This window comes from Fistularia commersonii, chromosome 21 (genome assembly GCF_037954325.1).
Source record: "Fistularia commersonii isolate RoL2024-O1a breed Wild chromosome 21, RoL_Fcom_v1.0, whole genome shotgun sequence".
Classification (NCBI taxonomy): Eukaryota; Metazoa; Chordata; class Actinopteri; order Syngnathiformes; family Fistulariidae; genus Fistularia; species Fistularia commersonii.
In genome coordinates this window covers 14,388,639-14,411,128 of record NC_141304.1, presented here as the reverse complement: position 1 = coordinate 14,411,128, position 22,490 = coordinate 14,388,639, and the positions used below count along the sequence as shown (strand labels likewise).

General features: G+C 41.6%; 5 protein-coding genes and 1 non-coding gene across 6 annotated transcripts in view; 2 read left to right on the top strand and 4 right to left on the bottom strand.

The window, feature by feature from the left end:
- The window catches only part of loxl2a (lysyl oxidase-like 2a), a 29,174-nt gene extending 24,386 nt beyond the window's left edge, over window positions 1–4,788 (top strand). The window contains exons 10-14 of the mRNA XM_086167842.1: window positions 152–392; window positions 846–961; window positions 1,040–1,176; window positions 1,287–1,398; window positions 3,581–4,788. Of these exons, the coding sequence (XP_086023968.1) occupies window positions 152–392; window positions 846–961; window positions 1,040–1,176; window positions 1,287–1,398; window positions 3,581–3,651 (677 nt within the window). The 3' untranslated portion in view covers window positions 3,652–4,788. The remainder of the gene's footprint in view (window positions 1–151; window positions 393–845; window positions 962–1,039; window positions 1,177–1,286; window positions 1,399–3,580) is intronic.
- Window positions 1,468–10,739, bottom strand: r3hcc1 (R3H domain and coiled-coil containing 1). The gene is made up of 10 exons (XM_086168952.1): window positions 10,735–10,739; window positions 9,874–9,933; window positions 7,834–7,875; window positions 7,399–7,536; window positions 6,331–6,916; window positions 6,057–6,232; window positions 5,399–5,469; window positions 5,218–5,313; window positions 4,931–5,060; window positions 1,468–2,462 (listed from the first exon to the last, which is right to left on the bottom strand). Exons 1-9 carry the CDS (start codon window positions 10,737–10,739, stop codon window positions 4,951–4,953), a joined length of 1,284 nt encoding a protein of 427 aa, XP_086025078.1. The 3' UTR covers window positions 1,468–2,462; window positions 4,931–4,950.
- Window positions 10,740–11,681: 942 nt separating this feature from the next.
- On the bottom strand, window positions 11,682–14,656 carry LOC147222412 (golgin subfamily A member 7-like). The gene is made up of 5 exons (XM_086167841.1): window positions 14,597–14,656; window positions 14,040–14,162; window positions 13,817–13,969; window positions 13,631–13,732; window positions 11,682–12,558 (listed from the first exon to the last, which is right to left on the bottom strand). Exons 1-5 carry the CDS (start codon window positions 14,603–14,605, stop codon window positions 12,511–12,513), a joined length of 435 nt encoding a protein of 144 aa, XP_086023967.1. The 5' UTR covers window positions 14,606–14,656; the 3' UTR covers window positions 11,682–12,510.
- A 1,389-nt stretch (window positions 14,657–16,045) lies between these two features.
- Window positions 16,046–18,488, bottom strand: rplp0 (ribosomal protein, large, P0). Its single transcript, XM_086167840.1, has 8 exons — window positions 18,443–18,488; window positions 18,029–18,136; window positions 17,764–17,939; window positions 17,435–17,522; window positions 16,816–16,962; window positions 16,558–16,743; window positions 16,334–16,474; window positions 16,046–16,235 (listed from the first exon to the last, which is right to left on the bottom strand). The coding sequence occupies exons 2-8, from the start codon at window positions 18,080–18,082 to the stop codon at window positions 16,083–16,085; spliced, it is 945 nt and encodes a 314-aa protein (XP_086023966.1). The 5' UTR covers window positions 18,083–18,136; window positions 18,443–18,488; the 3' UTR covers window positions 16,046–16,082.
- LOC147222411 (small nucleolar RNA SNORA63) lies at window positions 17,021–17,150 on the bottom strand. Its single transcript, XR_015107829.1, has one exon. It is a non-coding gene; the product is annotated as a small nucleolar RNA SNORA63 (small nucleolar RNA).
- Window positions 18,489–18,617: 129 nt separating the features above from the next.
- Window positions 18,618–20,123, top strand: LOC147222409 (uncharacterized). Its single transcript, XM_086167838.1, has one exon. It carries the CDS (start codon window positions 18,723–18,725, stop codon window positions 19,998–20,000), a length of 1,278 nt encoding a protein of 425 aa, XP_086023964.1. The 5' UTR covers window positions 18,618–18,722; the 3' UTR covers window positions 20,001–20,123.
- Window positions 20,124–22,490: the final 2,367 nt, after the last annotated feature.

The following is a 22,490-nucleotide window of genomic DNA, read 5'->3' as shown; positions in this document are numbered from 1 at the left end:
AGAGTCAAAATTCAAAGCGTTTATCGTGACACGCTCGGTGTAGAAACGTGTTTCCTTGTACGGTGAAATTCCGACTTTGCTGTCCGCAGTGCATTTGAATCATATAAAAATATGAGTGTAGATATGAATAAGAATGCTCTTTCCCGCTCAGCGGCCCCGGACCTGGTCTTGAACCCCCAGGTGGTGGAGCAGACCACCTACCTGGAGGACAGGCCCATGTTCGCCCTTCAGTGCGCCCAGGAGGAGAACTGCCTGTCCAGCAGCGCCAACAAGTCCGACACCAACTCCTACCGCCGCCTCCTCCGCTTCTCCTCGCAGATCCACAACAACGGCCAGTCGGACTTCAGGCCGCGGGCGGGACACCAGTCCTGGGTCTGGCACGAATGTCACAGGTGAGGACGCCGACAAATACGAAGGACGGGTCTGAAAACAACCCTTCTCTTTGTACACTGCTCAAAAAAATAAAGGGAACACTTAAAAAACACATCCTAGATCTAAATGAATGAAATATTCTTATGAAATACTTTGCTCTTTACACAGTTGAATGTGCTGACAACAAAATCACACAAAAATGATCAATGGAAATCAATTGTATCAACCCATGGAGGTCTAGATTAGGAATCACACTCAAAATTAAAGTGTAAAAACAAACTCCAGGCTGATCCAACTTTGATGTAATGTCCTTAAAACAAGTCAAAATGAATCTGTGTTGCTTCCTGAGTGGACACTATGATTTCACACAAGTGTGATTGACTTGGAGTTACATTGTGTTGTTCAAGTGTTCCCTTTTTTTTTTGAGCAGTATATTATCCTAACAACCTTCTGTTTTTGTCCGTCCACACCAGACATTTCCACAGCATGGAGGTTTTCACCCATTACGACCTGATGAGTCTGAACGGCACCAAAGTGGCCGAGGGACACAAAGCCAGCTTCTGTCTGGAAGACACCTACTGCGATGACGGTAAACGCGGCCCCGTCGGGAAGTGTGACGCTTGATAATTACGATGGAAAACGCCAACCCCGTGCCGAACGTCCACAGGAATTCAGAAGAAGTACGAATGCGCCAACTTCGGCGCGCAGGGCATCACCGTCGGCTGCTGGGACACCTACAGGCACGACATCGACTGCCAGTGGATAGACGTCACCGACGTGCCGCCCGGCGACTACATCTTCCAGGTAAAGCATCCGGTCCGTTTGTACCGTCGTCATAGAAACCCCTCAGCAGTGAGGGGTTGATCCACGAAGGCGTCTTGGATCGACGGCGATCTGTTGTCTCGTGGCTCCAGGTGGTGATAAATCCCAACTACGAGGTCGCGGAATCCGATTTCAGCAACAACGTCATGAAGTGCCGGACGCGGTACGACAGCCATCGGATATGGACGTACAACTGTCATATAGGTGAGAGTGTCGGCCGTCCACTTCATTATTGAAAAAAAGGGCAAATGAAAACAGCTGCCACTGAAATACTTTACTACACTCTATGTCTTTATTTCAAAATACGACAACATTGAGGAACCTTTTATGCAATGTAGAAAGTTAAAAAAACATAAATTGTTCGATTATTTCATTGGACAATACTGTGGTAAGGGCTTTAAGTCGTCCATCGGGGAACTAACGGGCAAAAACGGATTTCAGTTATTGACAATATGTTATGAATAATTTGCTGACACCTCTTTCATCCAGGTTAAGATGGTATGGAGTCAAATCTGGGACATGGACTATTAGATTCCCCTTTTCAATCCGGTTGAACTCATTAGAAACTCACTTTTTAAGACATGCTCCTGACCAGTGACATAAATAAGCAAATACAATTTTTGTAATTTTTCTAAAAAAAAAATATATATATATATATCTATTGACTTCTTTAAAACTAGATTTTTTTTGTAAAAATTAAAGGCTTTTCATATATTTGATTTTCTTTGTAGCTCCGGACCACAAAATATTCAGCGTCACTTTTCCTTCCCGCCTTAAAGGGACTTTAAACCGCAGCGCACGACAGTGATCACTTTGCCTTAAAAGGAAAAAAAAAAAATTAAGTATTGAAATTCTTTTGTTTCTTCCTTATATGTGAACCCTGCATCCTGCATTATCGGGGCAAGACAAAACCAAAACTGAAAAAAATATATATATATTGCCTCTTCCACAAAACATCCTGAAAATGTAGTTTAGGGCAAACATGCAGTCGGATCAGATCGGAACCAGACGAGAACTTGGGAGTTGACGACACCGACACGAATCCCGCTGTTGGTCGGGTTCAGTTCCGCGTCCCCGCCGGCGTTTTTACCGGGAACGTCCCTTCAACGCCGACGACATTCTGAGTTCGGGGGTTCACATTCAGCTGCGGGGCGACGACTTTGGGGCTGCTGGTAAATCAGGCTGTCAAGGTCACTTGAGCCGGCGGGCGGTGGAGATGTGTAGCGGCCGTGACCTTCTGCAAACAGCAGAGGAACATGGGCCGACTTCTAGAGGGCAGAGACAGGAGGTTATTAGATCGCAATATTAAGGTTGTCTTATCCCAACTGTATGGTCACATTTCTGACCATCAGCATCATAGAGAGCAGCTTTAGCTCTGTGTTTGACACCGAGAAGTCAAAGTCAGCTTTATCGGCAATTTCTCTGCACGTACTGGACATACAGAGGAATAGAGAAGACTTTCATCACAATCCCACGAAGTTAAGAGTATAATAATAGTAATCAAGTGCAAATTAGCAGTGAAGGGCACTGTGATATTAAAAAGAAAACATTCAACTATGAGGTGTGAAGTATAAAGTGCATGCAGATACAGGCAGATATCTGACAGCATGAAGGCGTAGCAGCAGACTTTTTTTTTTGTTCTGTTTAGTGCAGGGGTTTAAGACTCGCGGCCCTCGGAACAATATATTTTGTGGCCCCCTGCTTGAAATCAGATCTTTGTGTTTGTGTGGGACGCGCGTTTTTTCTCACATGCATCGGGGGGGTTTATACAGTAGGTTTGAAAGTAACGGGCAAGGAAAGAATGGAAAAAGTAACTTTGCAATGTGTTTTTTTGCTTCAAAATTTGAAAAGAAAATGATTTTTTGATGAAAAACGTCTGGTGACATTGTTAAGACAATCCTTTTTTTTTTCTTATTTCTATAAAAACCACAAAAACGTCAGCCAAAAAAAAAGACAAAATTGAAAAGATTGATTTAATAACCAGAATAGCCACCATTAGCCTTGTAAACATTATACCTCCTCTTATAAATGCTACCAATCAATTTTCTTATATATTGTAATGGCAAATTTTCCCACAGTGACAAGATTTTCTCTTTTAACTCCACAATATTTTAGGGTGTAATTTCATCAATTCTTTTTTAATATTAATTCATCATGTATTATTTAGAGGAACAGTTCATTACATATGAAGATTTTTATAATTTACCTGTTTACTTCCTATATTCTAAAACAAAGGGAAAGTATAGACTTAATGTTACTTCTAGGTAATGATTTTACCGGTCCGGCCCCCTTGACATCAAATCAGACCGTATGTGACCCCCGGACCAAAATGAGTTTGACACCCCTGCTTTAGGTTACACAGCTCATCTCATCTCTCCCTCGCTAGGCGGCTCGAGGAGTTCGGACACGGAGGAGACGTTCCCGGGCCTGCTCACCAACCAGCTTTCACACAGGTAGACGTGGGACGGACGACACGGATGGACGGACACTTGGAGAAGATGTACGTAATTGTCTCACAACCACTAGAGGGGGCTGTTCTGAGCGGCCTCCCGACGAGCCACGCCGGACCGTTGTGGGGCCGAGACCTCAGCGGGCACAATGGACGACGACTCGGTGGGGGTCGGGGAGGGGTGAACTTCTTGCTTTCTAGATTTATTAAAGCAATATCAGCTCTAGAAAAGCGTCCTTACTTTGATGAGTCTCATGTATCTGTTACAGGAAGAGTTATGATTTTTGACTTGGTGCTAATTATCGGGAAACTTGTCAGGGCAGAGTACGGTAACTATTTTTTCTTCAGTGTTTTGTACCGACAAATGCCTTCTGAGATGCAACGCTAAAGAGAACCTAAAAGTAAAAGCCATTACGAAAAGTTCCCACGGCAATGCTTAGAATGTCAGGAGGGGAGAAATATATACAGTGTATTTGTGCTAAATACGGATGGAGAGCCATCTATCATAATCTTGCACTATTTGTAATCTCTGTGCGATCCCAGTTTAACGGAAATGGGAGCGTAAAAAAAATCACATATGCTTCTACGGTCTTGGCCAGTCATCAGCTTTTGACAGCAATGAAAAGCAAATCATGGATCGAGAACCTCGTCACGTTATTCGGCAATAGTGATTTGGGAGAAAAAAAAAAAAGGGTGATAGCATCTATTTGGATCCTGTATTTACTAGGCGTTCGGTCGGGTATAAAAGTCAGAATGAAGCTGTGTGGAGCAGTGTTTTTAGCTCCATTCAGGAGTTTGTAATCCGAGTACTTGAGTTCGATTTTAAAATGTGTTATTTATTGGTTTTTTTTTTTTTTTGGTTTCTCGGTCAACGGTGTCAAGACACACATTTCCACCTGCATATTCCCTCGTCTTCCTTCCTCCTTGGGTTCTGTTAAATTATTGCTGTCAGGGACAACTCGGACATGGTTGGGGCACCATACGGCCCTAGACTTGTGAAAGTGCCTCTTTACTCTTTTGTAAATTTGTTTTTTTTTTTCTGTAGCAAATTCAAGGACCCTTCATTTTGTAAGGGGCCAGGTTGTGTATACGTGGTTGAACGTGGAAATATATTACATTTTCTGTAATAAAGAATGATGAAAGCAGATTCTGTTGCTTTTTTTAAGGCAATTTTTTGGCGTTTAGGTATGTTATTAGTAGATTTTATTTTCTCCAACCGTTCTTTTTTCTGTTATGTAAAATCTCCTTCTCCACCTCCGCCAACTGGGCTCGGTTCCTCACACTCACCTGGATTAGATGCCGGTGTTTCAGTACTGCTGAGTTCGCCCTCGTCCCTGCAGCCCCAAGGCTCTGGTCACCATCCGCTTGGCAACGGCACAATCTGTCCTCGGACGTTCCTTCACAGGCTGAATAAACTCTGCAAGGCAGGAACGAAACCCCATTAACTAATGTTTGTCATCAAAGATGAATAAAAATAAAATAAATCTCAGTTTAAAGTGGGGCCAATTGTATCTCTGATAGCTATTTTCAATCAGCCCAGATCGGTTTGCTGTTGGTGTCACGAGATGTCCCACCTGCACGTCTGATGGCTTTGCCTTTGGCTTTTTTACTCCCGTCGGCCAGAGCTCGCGTTTTCAGCAGCGGGTGGCAGATAGAGAGAGCGTGGAGAGCTGTATCATACGGCGATACGGGGTACTTAGGAACATATTTCATTAATTTTCCAGACTGCTTCCAACGTACATTAAGATCGCCTACCTGCTGGCTCGCTAGAGAAAACACCCAAGGCGTGTGTGTTGTCCACCCACTTGATCTTCATTCCACCATTGCTGCAACAGACGGTCAGAGTTTTAAGTCCACTTGCTCTGAGCGTAAGTAGGTCATCAAAATCACATCGGCCATGTGAAAAACTGACTTTTTCACATGGAAAGACTTTTGGGCTAATTCACCTTTTTGCCACATTGCCACTCGTAAGACACCCACCGGTTGGATGTAGCCAACTGAGGTGGTAGCTTAGCACCATCATGAAATACATATTCCTAAAACACCTGATACCCCTAATGTTCATTTGCTGCCTTTGACATTCAACACATTATGAAATAATAATGTGAAATTACGACATGTTTCAACTTTCAGACCAAATGCATGGATGGTACCACTTCCCCCGACCAGCCCACGAAGCAGAGAGGACACGTTTGCTGAAGGTTTGCAACAGCGTTCGTACAGTATATGAAGTTTCACTTTAGTCCAGTTAGCGCATAGGAGAACAGGCACTTTTTGGTGATGGATATCCGAACGGAGATGTCTAATAAGGTTCAATTCAATTAAAAAAAAAAAAAAAAAACTATGGCGATAAACCTGTACACGGTGCATAGGAGCGTATGGAAGAGGTGTAGAGTTTCAGCTCTGCTCAAACCTGTACTCTGTAAATGCATCCAGGAGGTCATCTGTTTTGAATATCGGTGGGAAGTCATAGATCTCGATGACGTGCCGAAAGTCGTCGGCGTTGATGGACACGTTCTCGTAGAGGGAGTAGTCTTTGTGCACGTGCTCAATGGATATGGTCACTGCCTCCTTCAGGTGAGCCTTGATCTGCAAGGACAAATGGTGCTAGTATTTGTGCAGCAGCTATTAAAAAGTATCTGCATTTTTGTTTTGCAAAAGAATAAGACTGAAGATGGCATCCATACCATCTGACTAAGAGTAGCCTCCTCATTGGCGTCATCCACGCCGATGCTCGGGTCCTCTGTTGCAGAATCCACACACTCACAAGCAGGGTCTTCCCCCTCCCTCGTGTCCTCCGCCAACCTCATTTCACTGAAGCAAGAAATTGTGTTCTCCCAGACGGAGGGTTCGGCTTCATTCTGCCGCGATGTCAAATCCGGCTCGTCTTTCGGAGGACTAAAAACGGGATCGTCTAAAACGCGGAGGGCGCCATCTTGTGAGCGGGGAGGGGATTCTTGCTTGAAATCTGTGGTCGATCTCTCGAGGCTCGAACAAGAGTGAGTTAGTTCATTATCGCTCCTGGAGTCACTGCAGGCTTGTCTAGGTAACTCTTGGTCTCCTGAAGGAACTTGCGGTTTTTCCGAGTGCAGTCTCTGCCGAGCAGCTCTCGGCATGTAAAGGGCCTGATCGGGTCTCCTCGGACCCTTGCTTCGGGATGGGATTGAAGATTTGGGTTTGGCGGCGCAGCCCTCCACCTCCTCCCTACTTCTCGCCGTCTCTTCACTCAGGCTGATGTTGCCTTCAGAGTCGCTATCTTCCTGCACATCCCCCCTACCAGGACAAGACAAACCACGCGTGAGCATGTCATCAGGGTTAGTACGCACTTTTTTGCCATGAATTTAATTGCTAAGGAGACTTGTTAGACCTCAGAGGGAAAAAAAACATCTTCTCAACACCAACACTAAAATGTATAAGGGATAAAAAGGTGGAGTATTGTATAGGTATCTTATAGGTATATGTATAGCAGTAATTATTGCGATTTATTTGTCAGCTAGTACGAGAAAGCACAAAAAACACGCACTTGTATTGCACATTGTTTAAACAAAAAAAATGATACCTGTATTACTTTTTACTTGTTTGTTAGGCAGCTAAATGTGTTCAGATTGCTTTGGTCGTATCAAACATATGTTTTGAGATGTAACGGGTAGGTCTATGACATAACAAGTCAATATCTATGCTGCCGGAACAGGAAAACCAAGCCACCGAGAGAAGGCTCAAGCGACGCGGTGGTCCGCTTCATCTGCGTTCAGTACCTGAGATCAGAATGGCAAACCACCAGCCTTCTACACCAGCTCTCCCCAACCGAGAAGGTGATGACATCTGGCAGGTTCTCTATGGACTTGTGGATCAGGTAACGCAGTCTACTAGGTAGAGGAGGGAAGAGGAGCACACTGGGGAGCAGAAAGGCAAGGACAATGAAGATGGGCAGATCGAGCAAAATCAATTGCAAAAGCAGTTTCTGTGTATTACTTTAGTAGTGATCAGATTAAAATGACAATCTGATAGCGAAACAAGAAAGAGATGCCAAACAGTAAACAAATCAGTCAAGTCGAAGTTGCAAAGTAAGGCAATGTATGGTGGGACTACCGTTTAAGAAAGAAAGCCTCATTTGGAATACTGAAGTACATTTTAAGGAGGGTTTCGGTGATTTGGTGAGTTGACGGTTAGAGACTGTAACCTGTGTTTACCTTGTGCGGCTGCTCTTCTGCTGATAGGTTTCCAGTTCATCCCTGACAAGATGCACAAAGTCATTTTCTTGCTTGGACAGGTAAATACCATCGAAGCGGTGAAACGCCAGGTTGGACATACACAGGTAAATCTCACAATACAAAATCTAGCCGGTTGTGAAATAAATGCTAATTTGGGGCGGATGTAAACACACCGTGAGCATTGCGGCAATCTAAGCTAGCGACCGCCGCCAGGAGCTGACAGCTTAGCCGCATGAAAACACAACCTCAAGTGAGTTCGGGTTAAATACACACTTCTTGTTCTACACACACATCCTGCGTTTGTTAACCGGATAAATGTGTGCTGAACCGCCTCGCCGGTTTTTGACTTCGGTCGTGACGATACCGGGGTCAGCAAATGAACCGCTAGGCGTTGTATAACTTTTCTTGCGCGGCTAACGTGTATTTACGGTACGGAAAGTCGGAGGGGACAAAATACATGCGAACGCAGCCAAAACGCGATTATTCGGATTCACGCTTTCCTCTTTTTGTCCAATGTGATCTCGGGACTTCTAAAATTCTATTTAGAATTTTTTTTTTTTTTTTTTTATTCTATTTTTAATTTTTTTATTTTACAATCTATTTTTTTAGATTGATCGTTGATTTTGACTATTGTTTCCAACACAGGAGAAAGAGCTAAGTTTGATCATTCTGCTTAAAACAAGTGCTGCGATGTACATTTGTATGGAATCATATTGGTATAGTAAGTCAATCAAAATGAATATGGCAGCATAATTTGACTCATATCTAAAATGATTAATAAGTCATCCAAACTACATTTTCTTCTTCCAGATTACCCATTCTGTGACTTAATCCAAATTAATTAGCTAAACGCATTTCAGATTTAATTTTCAAAACATACCCCACTAAGTTGTGATTAAATTCAATAAGCAATATCAAACTGGAAAATGAAGATGCATTAGAAGAATGCTATTTCATTATCAGAATGTGGCAGCATATTTTGGCTCATAACTAAAATGGGAAAAAAGTCATCCAAACTTCATTTTCATTTTCTTCTACCAGACTGTTCATTCTCTGACATTATCCAAATTAAAATGCAAAACATATTTAATATTTAATTTTCAAGACATACCCAAGTAAGTTAGAAATGTCAAACTTGAAAGTGAAGATGCATTAGCAGAATGCTACTTCATTCTCAGAATGTGGCAGCATAATTTAACTCATTACTAAAAAGAAAAAGTAAGCTAAACTGCAGCTTTATTTTTTTTTCCAGGCTTCTCATTCATTTACATTATCCAAATCAAAAAGCAAAGTATTTTTAAGATTTACTTTTCAAAACATACCCAGGCAAATTGTTATCAAATTTCAATCAGACATGTCATATTTAAAAAAATAAAATGCAAAAGCAGAACGTTTTTTCATTTTCAGAATGAGGCTGCATAGTTTGGCTCATAATTAGAATGAGCAATACGTTTTCCACAGTACTTTTTCAAATTTCAGAGTATTTATTTCCATTATTATCCCTGATATTGTTGTTGCTGCTGTCTATTTATTTATTGATGTCTTGCTATGTTCTGTCTTCTCTCTATTTATATTCTATTCATATTTATTTTATTTACATTATAACTGTTACGCTGCTGTGACAAAGGAACCCAATCGGGATCAATAACATTTATCTTATTTTATTTTCCTCTTCCAGACTTCACATCATGCGACATAATAAAACTTAAAAAGCAAAACACTTTTACAATTTAATTTTCAAGAATACCCTAGCATTTTTTTTTCATCAAATGTTATTGTCCTTTTGGGGGCGCACATTAATGACACAATTAAAAAGGAAAATAATTTGTTTTTGTATTGTTTGTATTTTATTGTTTGTATTGTATTTGTTTTGTATTTTCACATCAAAAAATTCAATTTGACTTGGTCACCCAAGCGGCGCGGGAGAATGACGTCACAGGCTAGCCTTCTTCGTCTACTTGCCGTTAGCTAACCGTTAGCCCGGACATTAGCATACCTTTATACGTGATTGATACGTACCGTGATAACGGTATCTCTGAGGCAGAGCATTCAACTGGGCTTTTTATAATCGTCTCACGTCTGTCGGGGTATCAGATTCAAAGGTTTTCCGCAATTCAGTCTGGTTCTGTCATTGTATGATTTGCGTGACAGCGTTTGGGAGACTCATGCTAGCAAGTCCCAGCTAACAGCTAACTAGCTAAACACGTGTTCTATACCGTGTTCTATACCTGTCCAAACTTGCCGCGAAGAAGTCTGCCTCTGACGTCACTTTCCCGCGCCGCTTGGATTGCCAAACTTAATAGATTTTTTTTTCCAATTTTTATTGAACATGTTAAGTATAAACATACAAAACATATGAACAAACGTGGCTAAATAAATTCGAATATCAATGATATTAACAGGCGTGAGGAAACATAAGGACAAAAGGACATTCGTTTTATATGCAATCAATGAACTGTAAGAGTAAACCAGATGAAAGGCCTGTGAGAAATGTTTAATTTTAGAAATAAGGTGAAAAGTAGTTAATAAATAAAAAAAAAATAAGAGCAATAATAGAAGTAATAATTTGAAAATGAAGAATAAAAAAATACATGTAAAAATAAAAAAATTAAAAAAACAAATAAAAATGACAAGGGAAATACAATATGAATTTAACTCAGTGGATCTGAAGGAATATCAGTCATCAAACTGTATATTTTTTGGTTTTGTTTTTTTTGCAGAAGTTTTAAGGAGTTTTTATATGATTCAAAATCGTTTATAAAGAACGTTAAATAGGGGAACAATTTTTTTCATTTTTGTGTATGAAGAACTTGGCTAGCCCTTAAAAAAACATTGACAGAGTTCATCTCTTTTGTTTCCTAAAAGTATATCAAATTTTACATCATCTCTTGATAAAGAAATTGAATTTTGATCATTTTTCCTTCGACCCATTGAGCTAAATACACATTGTTTTTCCCTTGCCATTTCTTTTCTTTTTTTTTTATTAATTCTCAAATTATACATTGTTTCCCACACGGCTCTACTCGTTACTCTTACAGTTAATCGATTGTGCAAAAAAAAATGCTGGTCATATTGTTTACATGTTTTGTTTGTTTATACTTTATACATTTAATATGATTTAAAAAAAGGATCCCTTTTTTGCACACTGGAACATTAAAATGAAAATACACTTTTGGTGACTTTTTTTTCCCATTTTAGTTCTTAGTCAATATATGCTGCCATTCTGAAAATGAATAAGTATTCTGCTAATGCATTTTATTTTCCACATTTGACATTTCCAATTGAAATTTGTGACTATTTGCCAGGGTATGTTTTGAATGTATAATCTTGGATGTATTTTGTTTTTTAATTTGGATTAAGTCACAAAATGAGCTGCCACAATGTGCTCCCACATTCTGAAAATTAAATAGCATACTGCTAATGCAATTTGATTTTAATTATCATATCCATATTTTTCCATATATTTGAAGTGTTATTAGATGGAGAAAAGCATATTTAACAGAAGTGTGGGATGAGACGTTCAAGAAATTATAGTTCATGATATTCTTGATATATCACTGCTTTATTATGATATCATTTAAATTTTTCTTAATTCCATGAGAAACATTAATTCTGGAAACAACAGGCCTCTCACGGTAAAAAACTGATTCATCAGCTGTGGCCTGTAGAAATGCAAAGGGTTCTCTAATCAGTTATTAGAAACACAAAATTCTTGCAACATCATGTCAGAGGGAATGCTTTGAAATCAAGCTTATTTCTTCCACAGTAACTTGGAAGGACTGATTTTGTCCCTAGTCTTTCATGTAAAATAAGGTTAGCACGTGTTCTTGGAGAAAAGGATGTTTATTTACACAAACTGCACAGTTTTTGTAAGAAAAGACTGGTTCAGTCAAACACCAGCTCCAGCAATTATCAGTGGGATTTTGAGTGTCTCAGGTTTCTGTGGTGTTGATGGCAATAAAAGAGACATGCATACAAGTGTGGCTGTACTTTTGATAGAGATGTTGTTTTTCCTCCATGGTGCAAAAGACGAAGGACACTCATGCACAGATAGAAAGATCAGCCTCCAGAAAGGCTACAAACGCTATTAACAGTACCTTTGACAACTGATCATCGGCATAACACTCCCATTACAATCTCATATAAGTCTTAGCAAAGAAAATACTGTTTGAGTATATATTATATGCCAAGCAACAGACAATTCAAATGACTTGTGAATACAATGGTCAAAAGGTTACATTTTTTAACAATGGCACAGTTTAAAGGCTTGAGATACCTAATACATGACCCTCACTTCCAAAATGTATGTCAAAAAAAAACAAAAAACAAGAAAATACATTTACAAACATATGTATGTGGAGAAGTCAGCATATACAAAAGAATAGATGGGAGGAGAAAAGCAAAACAAAAAAAACAAAAACAAATATTAGCTAAATATTAAGCTAGTGGTATTTTCAGTGCTCCTGTGGCTAGATGGTAATAAATATGATTTGAGATGTACAAAACAACAAATGATGCAAGACAAATTTGACTGGGGCTGAAGATGTCTGCAAGATGGGGATAGTACCATTAACAAACCCAGATGTCATCATGGAAAGAGATGTCAGTGGAGCTGATGCTTCATCCAAAATGGCTGAAGCATAACCTTAAGATCCTTCATCTCCCGGAGCCGATGCCTCTGTCTTCAAAGATGGTAATTTCAACCTAAAATGATTTCAGGTTAAGGAAAATATTGAATGCTACAAGCACACTTAGCCACACCCGACTGCTGCTGTGGCTACAACATATTAACATTTGCAGAAATTGTGAAGATGATTGATGAGACCACCATCCTAGTTGCCAACAGGGAAACAAACGGTTGCATTAAATTTTGATTCACATACCCCAATTATACAAATAATCTATAATGGTCCAAATCATATATAAGGACCTAAAAAAAATGAGCCATTAGCATGAAATGGTCAAAATGAGAAACATTAGAGGATTTCTGAAGTCAAACAAATAACTAGTTTTGTAAGCAAAGATGCTCAGAGTTCTATGATCAGTGTCATGGAATTGATCATTGGAATGCTTCTTTGCTTTTGACTCCTACTGGCCTGTCTTTTAAAAAGCAAATAGATCAACAAAGCAGTCCCAGTTTACAAATCTCAAATCCTGCTAATCTGAAAGAAACTTTGTCCAAATGTGCACCGCCTGACATTGCTGAACATAGATGATATCTGCAGAATAAGACACCTTGTATAAAATCTAAATGAGTAAGTCTCCTGTTGATGTCTGCATAGCTTGAGATAGAAAGCAGTTCTATTAGTGACTTGTTCTTTTTGTGAAGATCAAGATGATTTATCATCGTAAAGTCTCTTGCTCATCGGGGAGGTAAAGGAAAAGCACATGATCATGTCCTGAGTTGTTAGTTCACATTGGGCTGTGGTTTTATGGTCTATTAAGAATCAATGTGAGCTTCAGTGCACAAGGTAGTCAAAAATAGATTAGACACAGGCAAGACAAATTTCTCCACAGGGGTTGACCAAGTCCCTTATCCTCAATTGACTTGTTGAGTAAACCAACCTAATTTGACTGAATTAAACTCAGTATCTATCCTGTGCACTTACATTTTCATTTCTAGTCTATACAGATCTCAACAATTCTAATTAATGTGCCGTATCATCCTCAGTGTGAAAGATAACTGGCTGCTTCATGCAAAAGAAGTCAGAAACATCAGGTTACACAGGGTTATCTTATCACAACATTCTATTTTTTTTTTTTAAATGAAGGATACAACTCTGAGACCTCGCTCTATGGGGTCAGTCAGCAGCAAGCCCCTTGGCGCGTATATCTTCTCATTTTGGTCCTTGATGAACTTTGCTATCTTTTTTAGCACCTGGACAGAGTAGCAAAGACAGTTTTGGGCAGATTCTTGCATCCTAAGAAACACAGACACAGTCAAGTTTCATAGCTACTTCACCTTCTCATAGTGTGTCTCCATGCAGAGGAATATGGTGTAGGCTGTGAGGCAGGCCAAACAGCCTTCCAAGTAGGACTTTCCCCCCAGTTTCTCTGCCTCAGCATAGAGGTTGTTTAGTGTCTGGATAGTCTCCTCGAATTGCTGCTTGTCCAACTGAAACCACACAGACACAACGATTTAACGTTGAATCAACCATTGAATCAATCGTTATGGCCCTACATACCCTTGTCTCAAGTTCAGAGGGGAACTTGGTCTGGAACTTGCAGATGGTTCCTGAGCCGTAATCTCTCTGGATGAACACCTTTGAGGAGACAGCTGGCTGCTGGAGATCCTGTAAGCTGTGGGTCTGGACGACAAACCCCGGGGTATGAAACCTCACACACACACGGTGTTTATAGGAGGGGGAACACATTCGATACTTGGTAGCTCTTACATCTAGGGTACTGGTCACAGTCAAACACAATTTGTCCGATTATTTAAATTGAAGGAGTACAATGCACAAAAATGGGTAGTAAACTAAGAGTTTTTTCCCTTTATCTTGCCAAGCAAAAACACGATGGAGGGCGTCGACATTTTTTATGGTAAAGTAACAGGCTCTGCTCGATGGTACTAATGTTTGCTAACTAGCGTTAGCCGAGCCCATCTACGTCACAGCAAGATGCGTCATTATTATAATTTATAAACACTGGAATAAATCATTTATCATAACTACGCCATATTACGTTGACTTCCGACACGCAACATGTTTTTTAACTGGAATTACATCGTAAAATCACATACCTCAGCCATAGTTAACGTTTCCCCCTCATTTACTGCTCAGATGGCGGAAGTCGTATGATGAACTTCCGGCTTGGAATTTTCAGAGTAAAACCACAGGACTAGCTAAAAACACGTGGAGTGAATACTCACCATTACCGTGATATTACTCTTGCCCTCGTCGTTTAATCTTCATTTTCCGCTCTCACACAAAAACTCAGTTTAACGATTTGCCATCTACACCGGCTGATCCACCTCTCCGCTATTCCCTGGTTTACATGTACATGAAATCTCTAGAGCGCACATGGTCACTGTCCAGACACTGTATCTGCCTAATAGTAATGATACAGTTTATCTAACTCATCTATCCCTACTACTCCTCTGCCACAATTGTGCCATTAATTTTTTTTCTTTCACCTCCCTGTGGCAACTTTATCAAAATTCCAACTCCCAGCACCGCTTACTTTTTAAATTGTATCCTGTTCTTGATCAGCTTTAGCTTCTCCCATGCTGAACCAAAACGGTTCACATCAGGTATCTTCCCCCTGAAAATCCTATTACAGCCTAACAATGAAAACTATTTACATTCTACACTGCTCATTTGCATGTGAAATTGAGGACATCTGCATTCATTAAGGAAAGTTATATGCAGATTTGTAATGCTGTTTTTTTTAAGTTTCTGGAGTATATCCATTACCACACACTCCTCTTGCTCAACTGCAGTGGTGGTTAAATTACTCATTTTTTAAAGTTAACACCCACACCCAGCATCTGACAGGCTATGGTCAATTATTGAGACATCTTGATCTCAATTTCTTCTTCATGTTGAGTCAACCTTTGACCCCCAGGTGGTTTTTCTCATGAGGTTAAGACTTAATATCAAGTTTCTCTTCATCTAGAAACTGACTTGAAATAGACAGGGGGTGGAGCTGGAGTTCAGAAATCAAGATGTTAATGCGGGTGGATAGGAGAGTCCAAAGGAACAGCACATGTTCCATGTTTTCCAGCTTGTCAGGAAGCCAGGTTGGGATGGTTGGGTCATGTGTAGAAGGGATAGTGAATATATTAGAGGGCAGATGATGGAATTGGAGCAGTCAGACAGGAGGTACGGTTTAGAACAGAGATTTGAGTGTAGTGAGAGGATATTAAAGTTGTTTGAGGATAGAGAATAGGGTAGAGAAGTGTGATTCAGTGTGGCAACCCCTGAAGGGAAAAGCTGAAAGGAAAAGACAATCATGTCTCTTGCCTCAAAGTCAAACCACTTGATTTAACTTCATCTGATAGCCTTGCAAAATGCAGTGCTTCAGTGCCCCTGAAACTATACTAAGGGGAACAAGGCCAACCGCTGTACAAAGAACACTTGGTCCTCTGCATTGGTTTTGCACAGCAATATACATGTAAACCTTGTTAATATTTTATATCAAAACTTTTGCACCGCAATCTATAGTTGAAAAAAAAGTCAGGCGTCGGAGATGTATTAAAACAGTTTTTATTCAACTGTTTTGCAGATTTAGTCAAACAGACCGAAGCCCATGTCGTCATCAGATTCCTCAGACTCCTCCTTGACCTCCTCTTTAGCAGCCGGGGCTGCATCGGCCTCAGCAGCCGCTGCGGGAGCAGCAACAGCAGCAAAAGCTGAAGGATCTGCAAGGAAGGCTTTGACCTGGAGGATAAGAGCTCAATTTAGGTATGTGTTCAAGGGAGTGTCTCCTTCCTTCCTAACAGGTGAGACTATATGAATCATAAATGACATCAACATACCTTGTCTGCCAGTGGGAATGAGTAATCTGTCTCCACAGCCACAGCCAGGACTCTCTTGTAGCCATTGATGATTGAGTGAGGAACAGAGGCCAGAGTGGGGTAGCCAATCTCCAGACAGACACTTGCAATGTTTCTTACACCCTGAAGAGAGACCATGTGGTCAACTACCAAATAGAACAAGCTAACCTGACATCAGGTTTCATTCCACAACCATGTCTTCTCACCTCCAGGAACCGGGCGTGCAGAGAGGCCTCTGTGATGTCAAGAACCTCAGGACTGTAAACACTACCATTGTCATACACTTGCTGTATGATGAGTCCGTAAGAGAAGGGGGAGATGTTCAGCATGTTGAGCAGTGTGGCCTCGCTGGCACCAACCTTATCTCCAGTCTTGATAAGGTTGACATCACTCTGGCGGACGAACACTCTTTGTTAGATTGCCAACTAGGAAACATCTTTCAATTTTCCGTTTCTAATACTTACCAGGATTTCAATGGTTCCTCTGGAGATCTTTGTGGTGATTCCCAAAGCTTGGAAGAAAGAGGTCTTCTCAGGACCAAGTCCGGTGTTCTGGGCTGGCACAGTTACATCACAGGGGGCAATAGCTCCAGCACGAGCTGCTGCTGGTACCTGAAATTTTAACAATTTTGGTTAATTTCACACCTTTTGGAAGTTGCTCAACTTAATAATGTCTGAAACCTAGCGTCCCTGGTTGTCCAAAGGAGGTTGACAGACAGGGATAGTGAGGAATCAAATCTATGTTTGCAGGGGGAACGACAATACAGCACCACACAGGCTGCACTGTAACTATCCTGCTTTTCTCAGCAACATCAGTCAGAGAACAGTATTGGGCCAAACACTGGCAAACGATAGCCACACAAGACTACTGGAAATGTTCTAACATGTTTCATGTTGGGAAGCAATAGGCTAAATTGTTACATGTCACAATATTTAATACTTGACTGTATATAGAATTATTGTTCATTGATAACACTTCCGATGTTGACAGCACTTATGCATTAAAAGTGTCTTGAGTTTGGCACTATGGGGCATGATAAGCAGTGAAGTTTTAATAACTTATAACTGGGCATTGCAGTTTTACCTTGTTGGCCAGCAGCAGGTCCCTGACCTCTGCGAGATCCTCCTTGGTGAAGACAAATCCCACATTTCCTTTAATGTGGGGCAGAAGCCTGTTAATTCACAGTATTAAGTTAAATTTGTGACGAAATCTTCATTCTTAAGACCTGACTTGCTGACTAGTGTCTGAGACCTTGCGTCCCTGGATATCGGGGGTGTATAGACAGACAGGGATAGCTGGAAACAGATTCATTTAAGCAGGGGGAACGACAGCATAGCACCACACAAGCTGTGCTGTAACTATCCTGCTAACCCTAACCTGACAAATACCAACACCGTGATGGAGTTACTCACTTCTCCAGGGCAGGATTGTTCTCCAGGTGGCCACGGATGGCTTTGCGCATCATGGTGTTTTTGCCCATGAGAACCACCGCCTTGCTACGCAGGGAGAAACGAATGGTCTGCATCTGCTTGGAGCCCACATTGTCGGCACCCACGATGAAACATTTGGGGTAGTCATCCAGAAGTTGCTGTAATTATGGCGAATGGTGTTAAAAAAAGCAGCCGAATACACACAGGCACGAAAAGAGAAATAACAGTCGGCCTAAGTTAAACTTACGATGATTTTCATAAAATAGTTGGACTTCCACGTGGCCCTGTCTTCCCTGGGCATCTTTGCAGTGCTTCCAAGGATCGCTTTAGAGCTGGTTTAAAGACAAGGTAGGACCTGCATCCGAATAAAGAAAGTTAAGATCACCGGTCAGATGAAGAACGAATAAAAGCCAATCTTCAGCCGCCATCGCCTACTACAACGCATGTTAGCCTGCTAGCTGTTGCTAACCTTAGCGGCCTTGGTGTAAAGCTAGCGGCCCTTTTACAGGCCGACAATTGCGATCGAGTTCAAACCCATTTACAAAACAATAGGACAAACTTCACTGTGATTAACAATTATATTGAGAACAGGGATAACACAGATTTACACGTATTAACGTATGAATCGCTGTTTCTTGCTACGGCTGATAAAACCGCTCACCTCAAGCTAGGGCCTCGTGAAAGAAAGAGGAAGGGAAGTGGCGAAGAGCGCTTATATAGACTTGGTAACCAATCAGATCGAGTAATGGGCGGTAACTTTACAACCATTGGATTACGTGCCTGTCAATCACTTCCTTCCTACTGTATGCGGAAGCTCCCTTTGAAAGCATGTGGAAGTAGCACGTTTTTCAGTGCCAAAACCAAGAGGAAAGGAATCGAGCAAACTCTACGGCAAGTAATACCAGCACATGAGAACTAATGCTTGTTAGCATTGCTAAAAAATGCCGGTGCCTCTTCCACAACTTCCATCAGAAGTCTGGAACTACATTTTTGGGTTTCTGTCAGCCGTTGACAAGTTCAGCGTCCGGGCAGCTTGCAAGTATTTCAACGAACTCGTTGACCACGGATCTCTCTGGAAAGATTGGACGGTTGTGTTGGTTTTTCGAAAGGGCTGCTACAACGAACGGTTCTGGATCTCCCTCCGTCGTAGAAAAATCACCCAAGCAGTGGTGAGAAGAGCCAATGCCAAGGACTGGGAGTGGCTGGCCCGGTCCCTTCCGGGCCTCACCACACTGGTCGTGGATCTGGGCTCGCAGGACGCACTCGACCGCGTGAAACACTTTCCCCGTTTGAGACATTTGGCTGTGAGACACAGCAGGGCTCCGCTGCACCTGCACGCTGGCACGGTGTCCCAGCCCCTGCAGCTCAACCACCTCAGCCTCTGCAATGTCCAAACGGATGGCAGCCTCATTTCTTTTCTCTCCCAGTTTGCACATCTTACATCCCTGATTTGCCATCAGACAAAGATTTTATCAGAATGCGGTTGGACCATCAACCCCATACTTAACTGCTTGCCTAAACTGAAGCACCTGTCGCTGTCCTTAGCAGGAATACCGCATCTTCGCCACAGTGACCCCAGGCTGACTGGAGAAGATGGCACCTCGGCATTGTCCAGCTTAGAACTTCTGGGCGTTATTAACTATTCATTGCCAGAAGATATGATGAGGCAGATCCCCAATCTGCAGACTCTTTCAGTTTTCCACAATTTGCACGATCAAGAGATGACATTGGAATTGTTGCCGCTGCGTCTGGCCCAATGGCTGCGTGACCTCCCTCGATTATCAACCTTGATCGTTGCCAAGGGTCCCAGGGTCGGTGAATATCTCCATCGCATTCCAGCCACCGTAACCACGCTGGTGCTCTGTGGTGTACAAATATCCTCTATGGAGTTGACTGCCATGGCAACGCAGCTCCCCAATCTCCTCCACCTCCACATAGATCCCTGGCCATCCCATTTGGGAGCTCTCACTGCTCAAATCCCGCATCTATTCCCAAAGCTCAAAAGTCTCAAACTTCGGCATGAACATGTCCCAGAAGAGGCGTTCTTAAGCCTCCACAAGCTGAAGGACCTCAAAACCTTGAAGATACTGGATTGTAGCCCGCGTCTCCCTCAGCTTATCGACAAGCTCCGCGCTCTCTCCGATTGGAGATTCCAGGTCGTGTCCACGCCCTCGCAGAGGGACGCGCTGCTTTGTCCCTGTGTTTGTGACATCCACTGAGCCGAAGATGAAAACTGAAGACGAGACCAAGAAGTTGCCAAAAGGAAGTTAAAAATAAATATTCCTTGATGTGTCTCTCACATGTCACATTCTATACATAAGCAGATACTGCAAAGTGTTGAAACAGAAACAGGGCTTCCAAATATCTTCAGTGCCATCTTCAGTTTACCTTTGGCAATTTCTAATAAAGACGCATAAAATGGTCTCACTCTCAGTATGTCCTTTAGAATGCACTTACCTTTTCAGCTTCTGTACACCATGAAACATTTCGCCTGCTATTTCCAGCTGTCCACTCGATTAACGCCCTACACTGGATTTTATTCACCCAATAATGCGCACTCTCACATGCAAAGAGCAAGCCAGGCTATTGGGGGGTAACTCCGGGATCGGCGTCTCGCCCAAGGACGCTTCAGACAGGACCGGCCGTGGCTCGAACCGCTTGGACGAACACCTGCTCCACCAACTGAGCCACAGTGTGTGTGTTTATGTTTGATAAACGTATGAAAGAAATAGTATTGCACATCACAAAGCAACATCGGATATGAAGAACTTGAATTTATTTGCAGCAGTTCTGTTTAGTAGGACCCACATAAGCAACATCTCACCTGCACAAATACCCCAAAACATCGATGGCTCATGAGGAAAATTCAGTTGGTAAGCGATCACAAAACGTCTTATGTCACAAAGTAAGGTTCACTTGTTCTTGTTATCTGCAGCCTTTTTTTCCACAAGCTCTCTGACAAATGCAAAAACAAATAGGCAACTGGAAAACGTACACAAAATAAATTTGAACTGAAGGCATAGTATGTTGAAGTCTTCACCCCTGATTCCCCAGCTTTGCCCTGTAACGATTACAATATGCAGTCATTTAAGTGACTGGTTGAAGGGGATTGCTCCATGTTTTTTTGTTTTTTTTTGTTTTTTTTTTGCCACAGCGTCCTTCTGCAAGTTCAGAGTAAAGAACAAAAAAGTCTGTTAAGAGATTAGCCAATAAAGATGGGATCCACAGGAAAGACAGAGCTCCACAGTGTTCTAAGACCTTATTGCATTGACGTGTTTGGCACGAGAATGACTATCTTTGAAAAATGAACGTTGATTCTGTGTATTCTTTCATTGCACAGCGATCAAAAGGAAAAAGCACAATAAAGTAATTTGACATGCAATGTCGAAACAAAAAAAAGTCACACAGTGTCTCAAATAAGGCATGGCCCCGGCCTGATGGCGGACTCTGACTCCTGGCCAGCTAGCAGTAACGTCCAGCTGCCATCTTGTTTTATTTCTAATATATCAACTTATTCAGCAGGATCATAACTTGATATTCATAGTACAAAATGTTGAGGGCAGGGTTCAGTCGACCCCTTGGAGTGGAAGCTGGTACGTGTGATTGGGAGAGAATGGTAGAGAACAGAGTGAACTATCATCAGCCTGCATTCCAGAGCCAGCTCTTTGCATACCAAACAGCTCAAAAATATATATTTTCATCAAAACGGGGACAGAACACAGTTCTGTCCCAGAACATATCGCAGGCGTACAAATTTAGATTCTGATTGTAACATCCACTGGCAGCTAGTGCTGATAAAACTACACATAAAAGAAGTAGCATGCAAATTTTAAGTCTTGAACCAGCCATGTCAATATATTCGGTACAAAGATAATTTCACAATATCAGCCACAGTAAAATTAAGAAAACAAAACGAAAAAAAAAAAACAATTTTCTCTGAATATATTCTCTGTAATATTTGCGGGTAAATACAGCAGCAAAGTCTGCAAGAATAAAACTACTTATTTTGGATTTTTTCCTCTCAAAAATTGCACCTTGAGTTCAGCATACATGATCATAAGTACATCATTTTTCTGCTCCTTTCAAACCTCGGTGATTCCAACAAATGAAAATGCATTTCTTTGTTTTCTTGTTAATCCATGCGTGCTCAATATTTTACAGTACAAATGACAAAACTAATAAAGGCCAACCAGCGTGTCGGTCAGCTGATTTCATCCGTCGGTATCAGCCTCCGACAGATATCGAATTACCGACGCATGTGCTGGTACGATAGAAGACATTTCAAATCAGTAGTTTAGATGTTAGCCGCCTACTTAGGTTGTTGGATCCACATTCCCAGCAGGCACTCAGCTGGATACCAATGCTGGTTATGCGTTCATATTTGGTTGAGTGTAGGCTGACATCAGTGTGACGATATTCACTGCTGAAGACAGCTGAGGTTGTCTTTCTCAGGTCGCGTTACAAGCAAACCGAAAGCCGAGGGTTTCCAAACTTCTAAACGTTTACGTCCATATAAAGCATCTCGATGTCTTTTGACGTTGATATTTTGTTAGATGGCAGTCAAATGTTTTTCACCTGATGTTCCGCAGATGTCCGATACAGCTGAGAGGCGTTTCAAAAGTAGCGTGTTGTTATGTTGTCGCAAGTATGACTGCCTTAAAACCCTAACTTAGACATTTTTGCTGAATTGCCATTTGTCCCGTCCATTG

What these genes read in the sequence shown, in the direction of transcription:
- LOC147222412 (XM_086167841.1), bottom strand. An exon ending in TGGAGACACACTATGAGAAG is followed by an intron (nt 13,733 to 13,816) that starts GTGAAGTAGCTA and finishes TACTCTGTCCAG; the next exon opens with GTGCTAAAAAAGATAGCAAA. An exon ending in TAGAGCGAGGTCTCAGAGTT is followed by an intron (nt 12,559 to 13,630) that starts GTATCCTTCATT and finishes AAATCATTTTAG; the next exon opens with GTTGAAATTACCATCTTTGA.
- r3hcc1 (XM_086168952.1), bottom strand. An exon ending in GTTTGCCATTCTGATCTCAG is followed by an intron (nt 6,917 to 7,398) that starts GTACTGAACGCA and finishes TTGTCCTGGTAG; the next exon opens with GGGGGATGTGCAGGAAGATA. An exon ending in CAAAGCCATCAGACGTGCAG is followed by an intron (nt 5,061 to 5,217) that starts GTGGGACATCTC and finishes CCTGCCTTGCAG; the next exon opens with AGTTTATTCAGCCTGTGAAG.
- rplp0 (XM_086167840.1), bottom strand. Translation starts at nt 18,082, where the DNA reads ATGCCCAGGGAAGACAGGGCCACGTGGAAGTCCAACTATTTTATGAAA. An exon ending in ACTATTTTATGAAAATCATC is followed by an intron (nt 17,940 to 18,028) that starts GTAAGTTTAACT and finishes CCATAATTACAG; the next exon opens with CAACTTCTGGATGACTACCC. An exon ending in TGCACGCCCGGTTCCTGGAG is followed by an intron (nt 16,475 to 16,557) that starts GTGAGAAGACAT and finishes GTCTCTCTTCAG; the next exon opens with GGTGTAAGAAACATTGCAAG.
- LOC147222409 (XM_086167838.1), top strand. Translation starts at nt 18,723, where the DNA reads ATGCCGGTGCCTCTTCCACAACTTCCATCAGAAGTCTGGAACTACATT.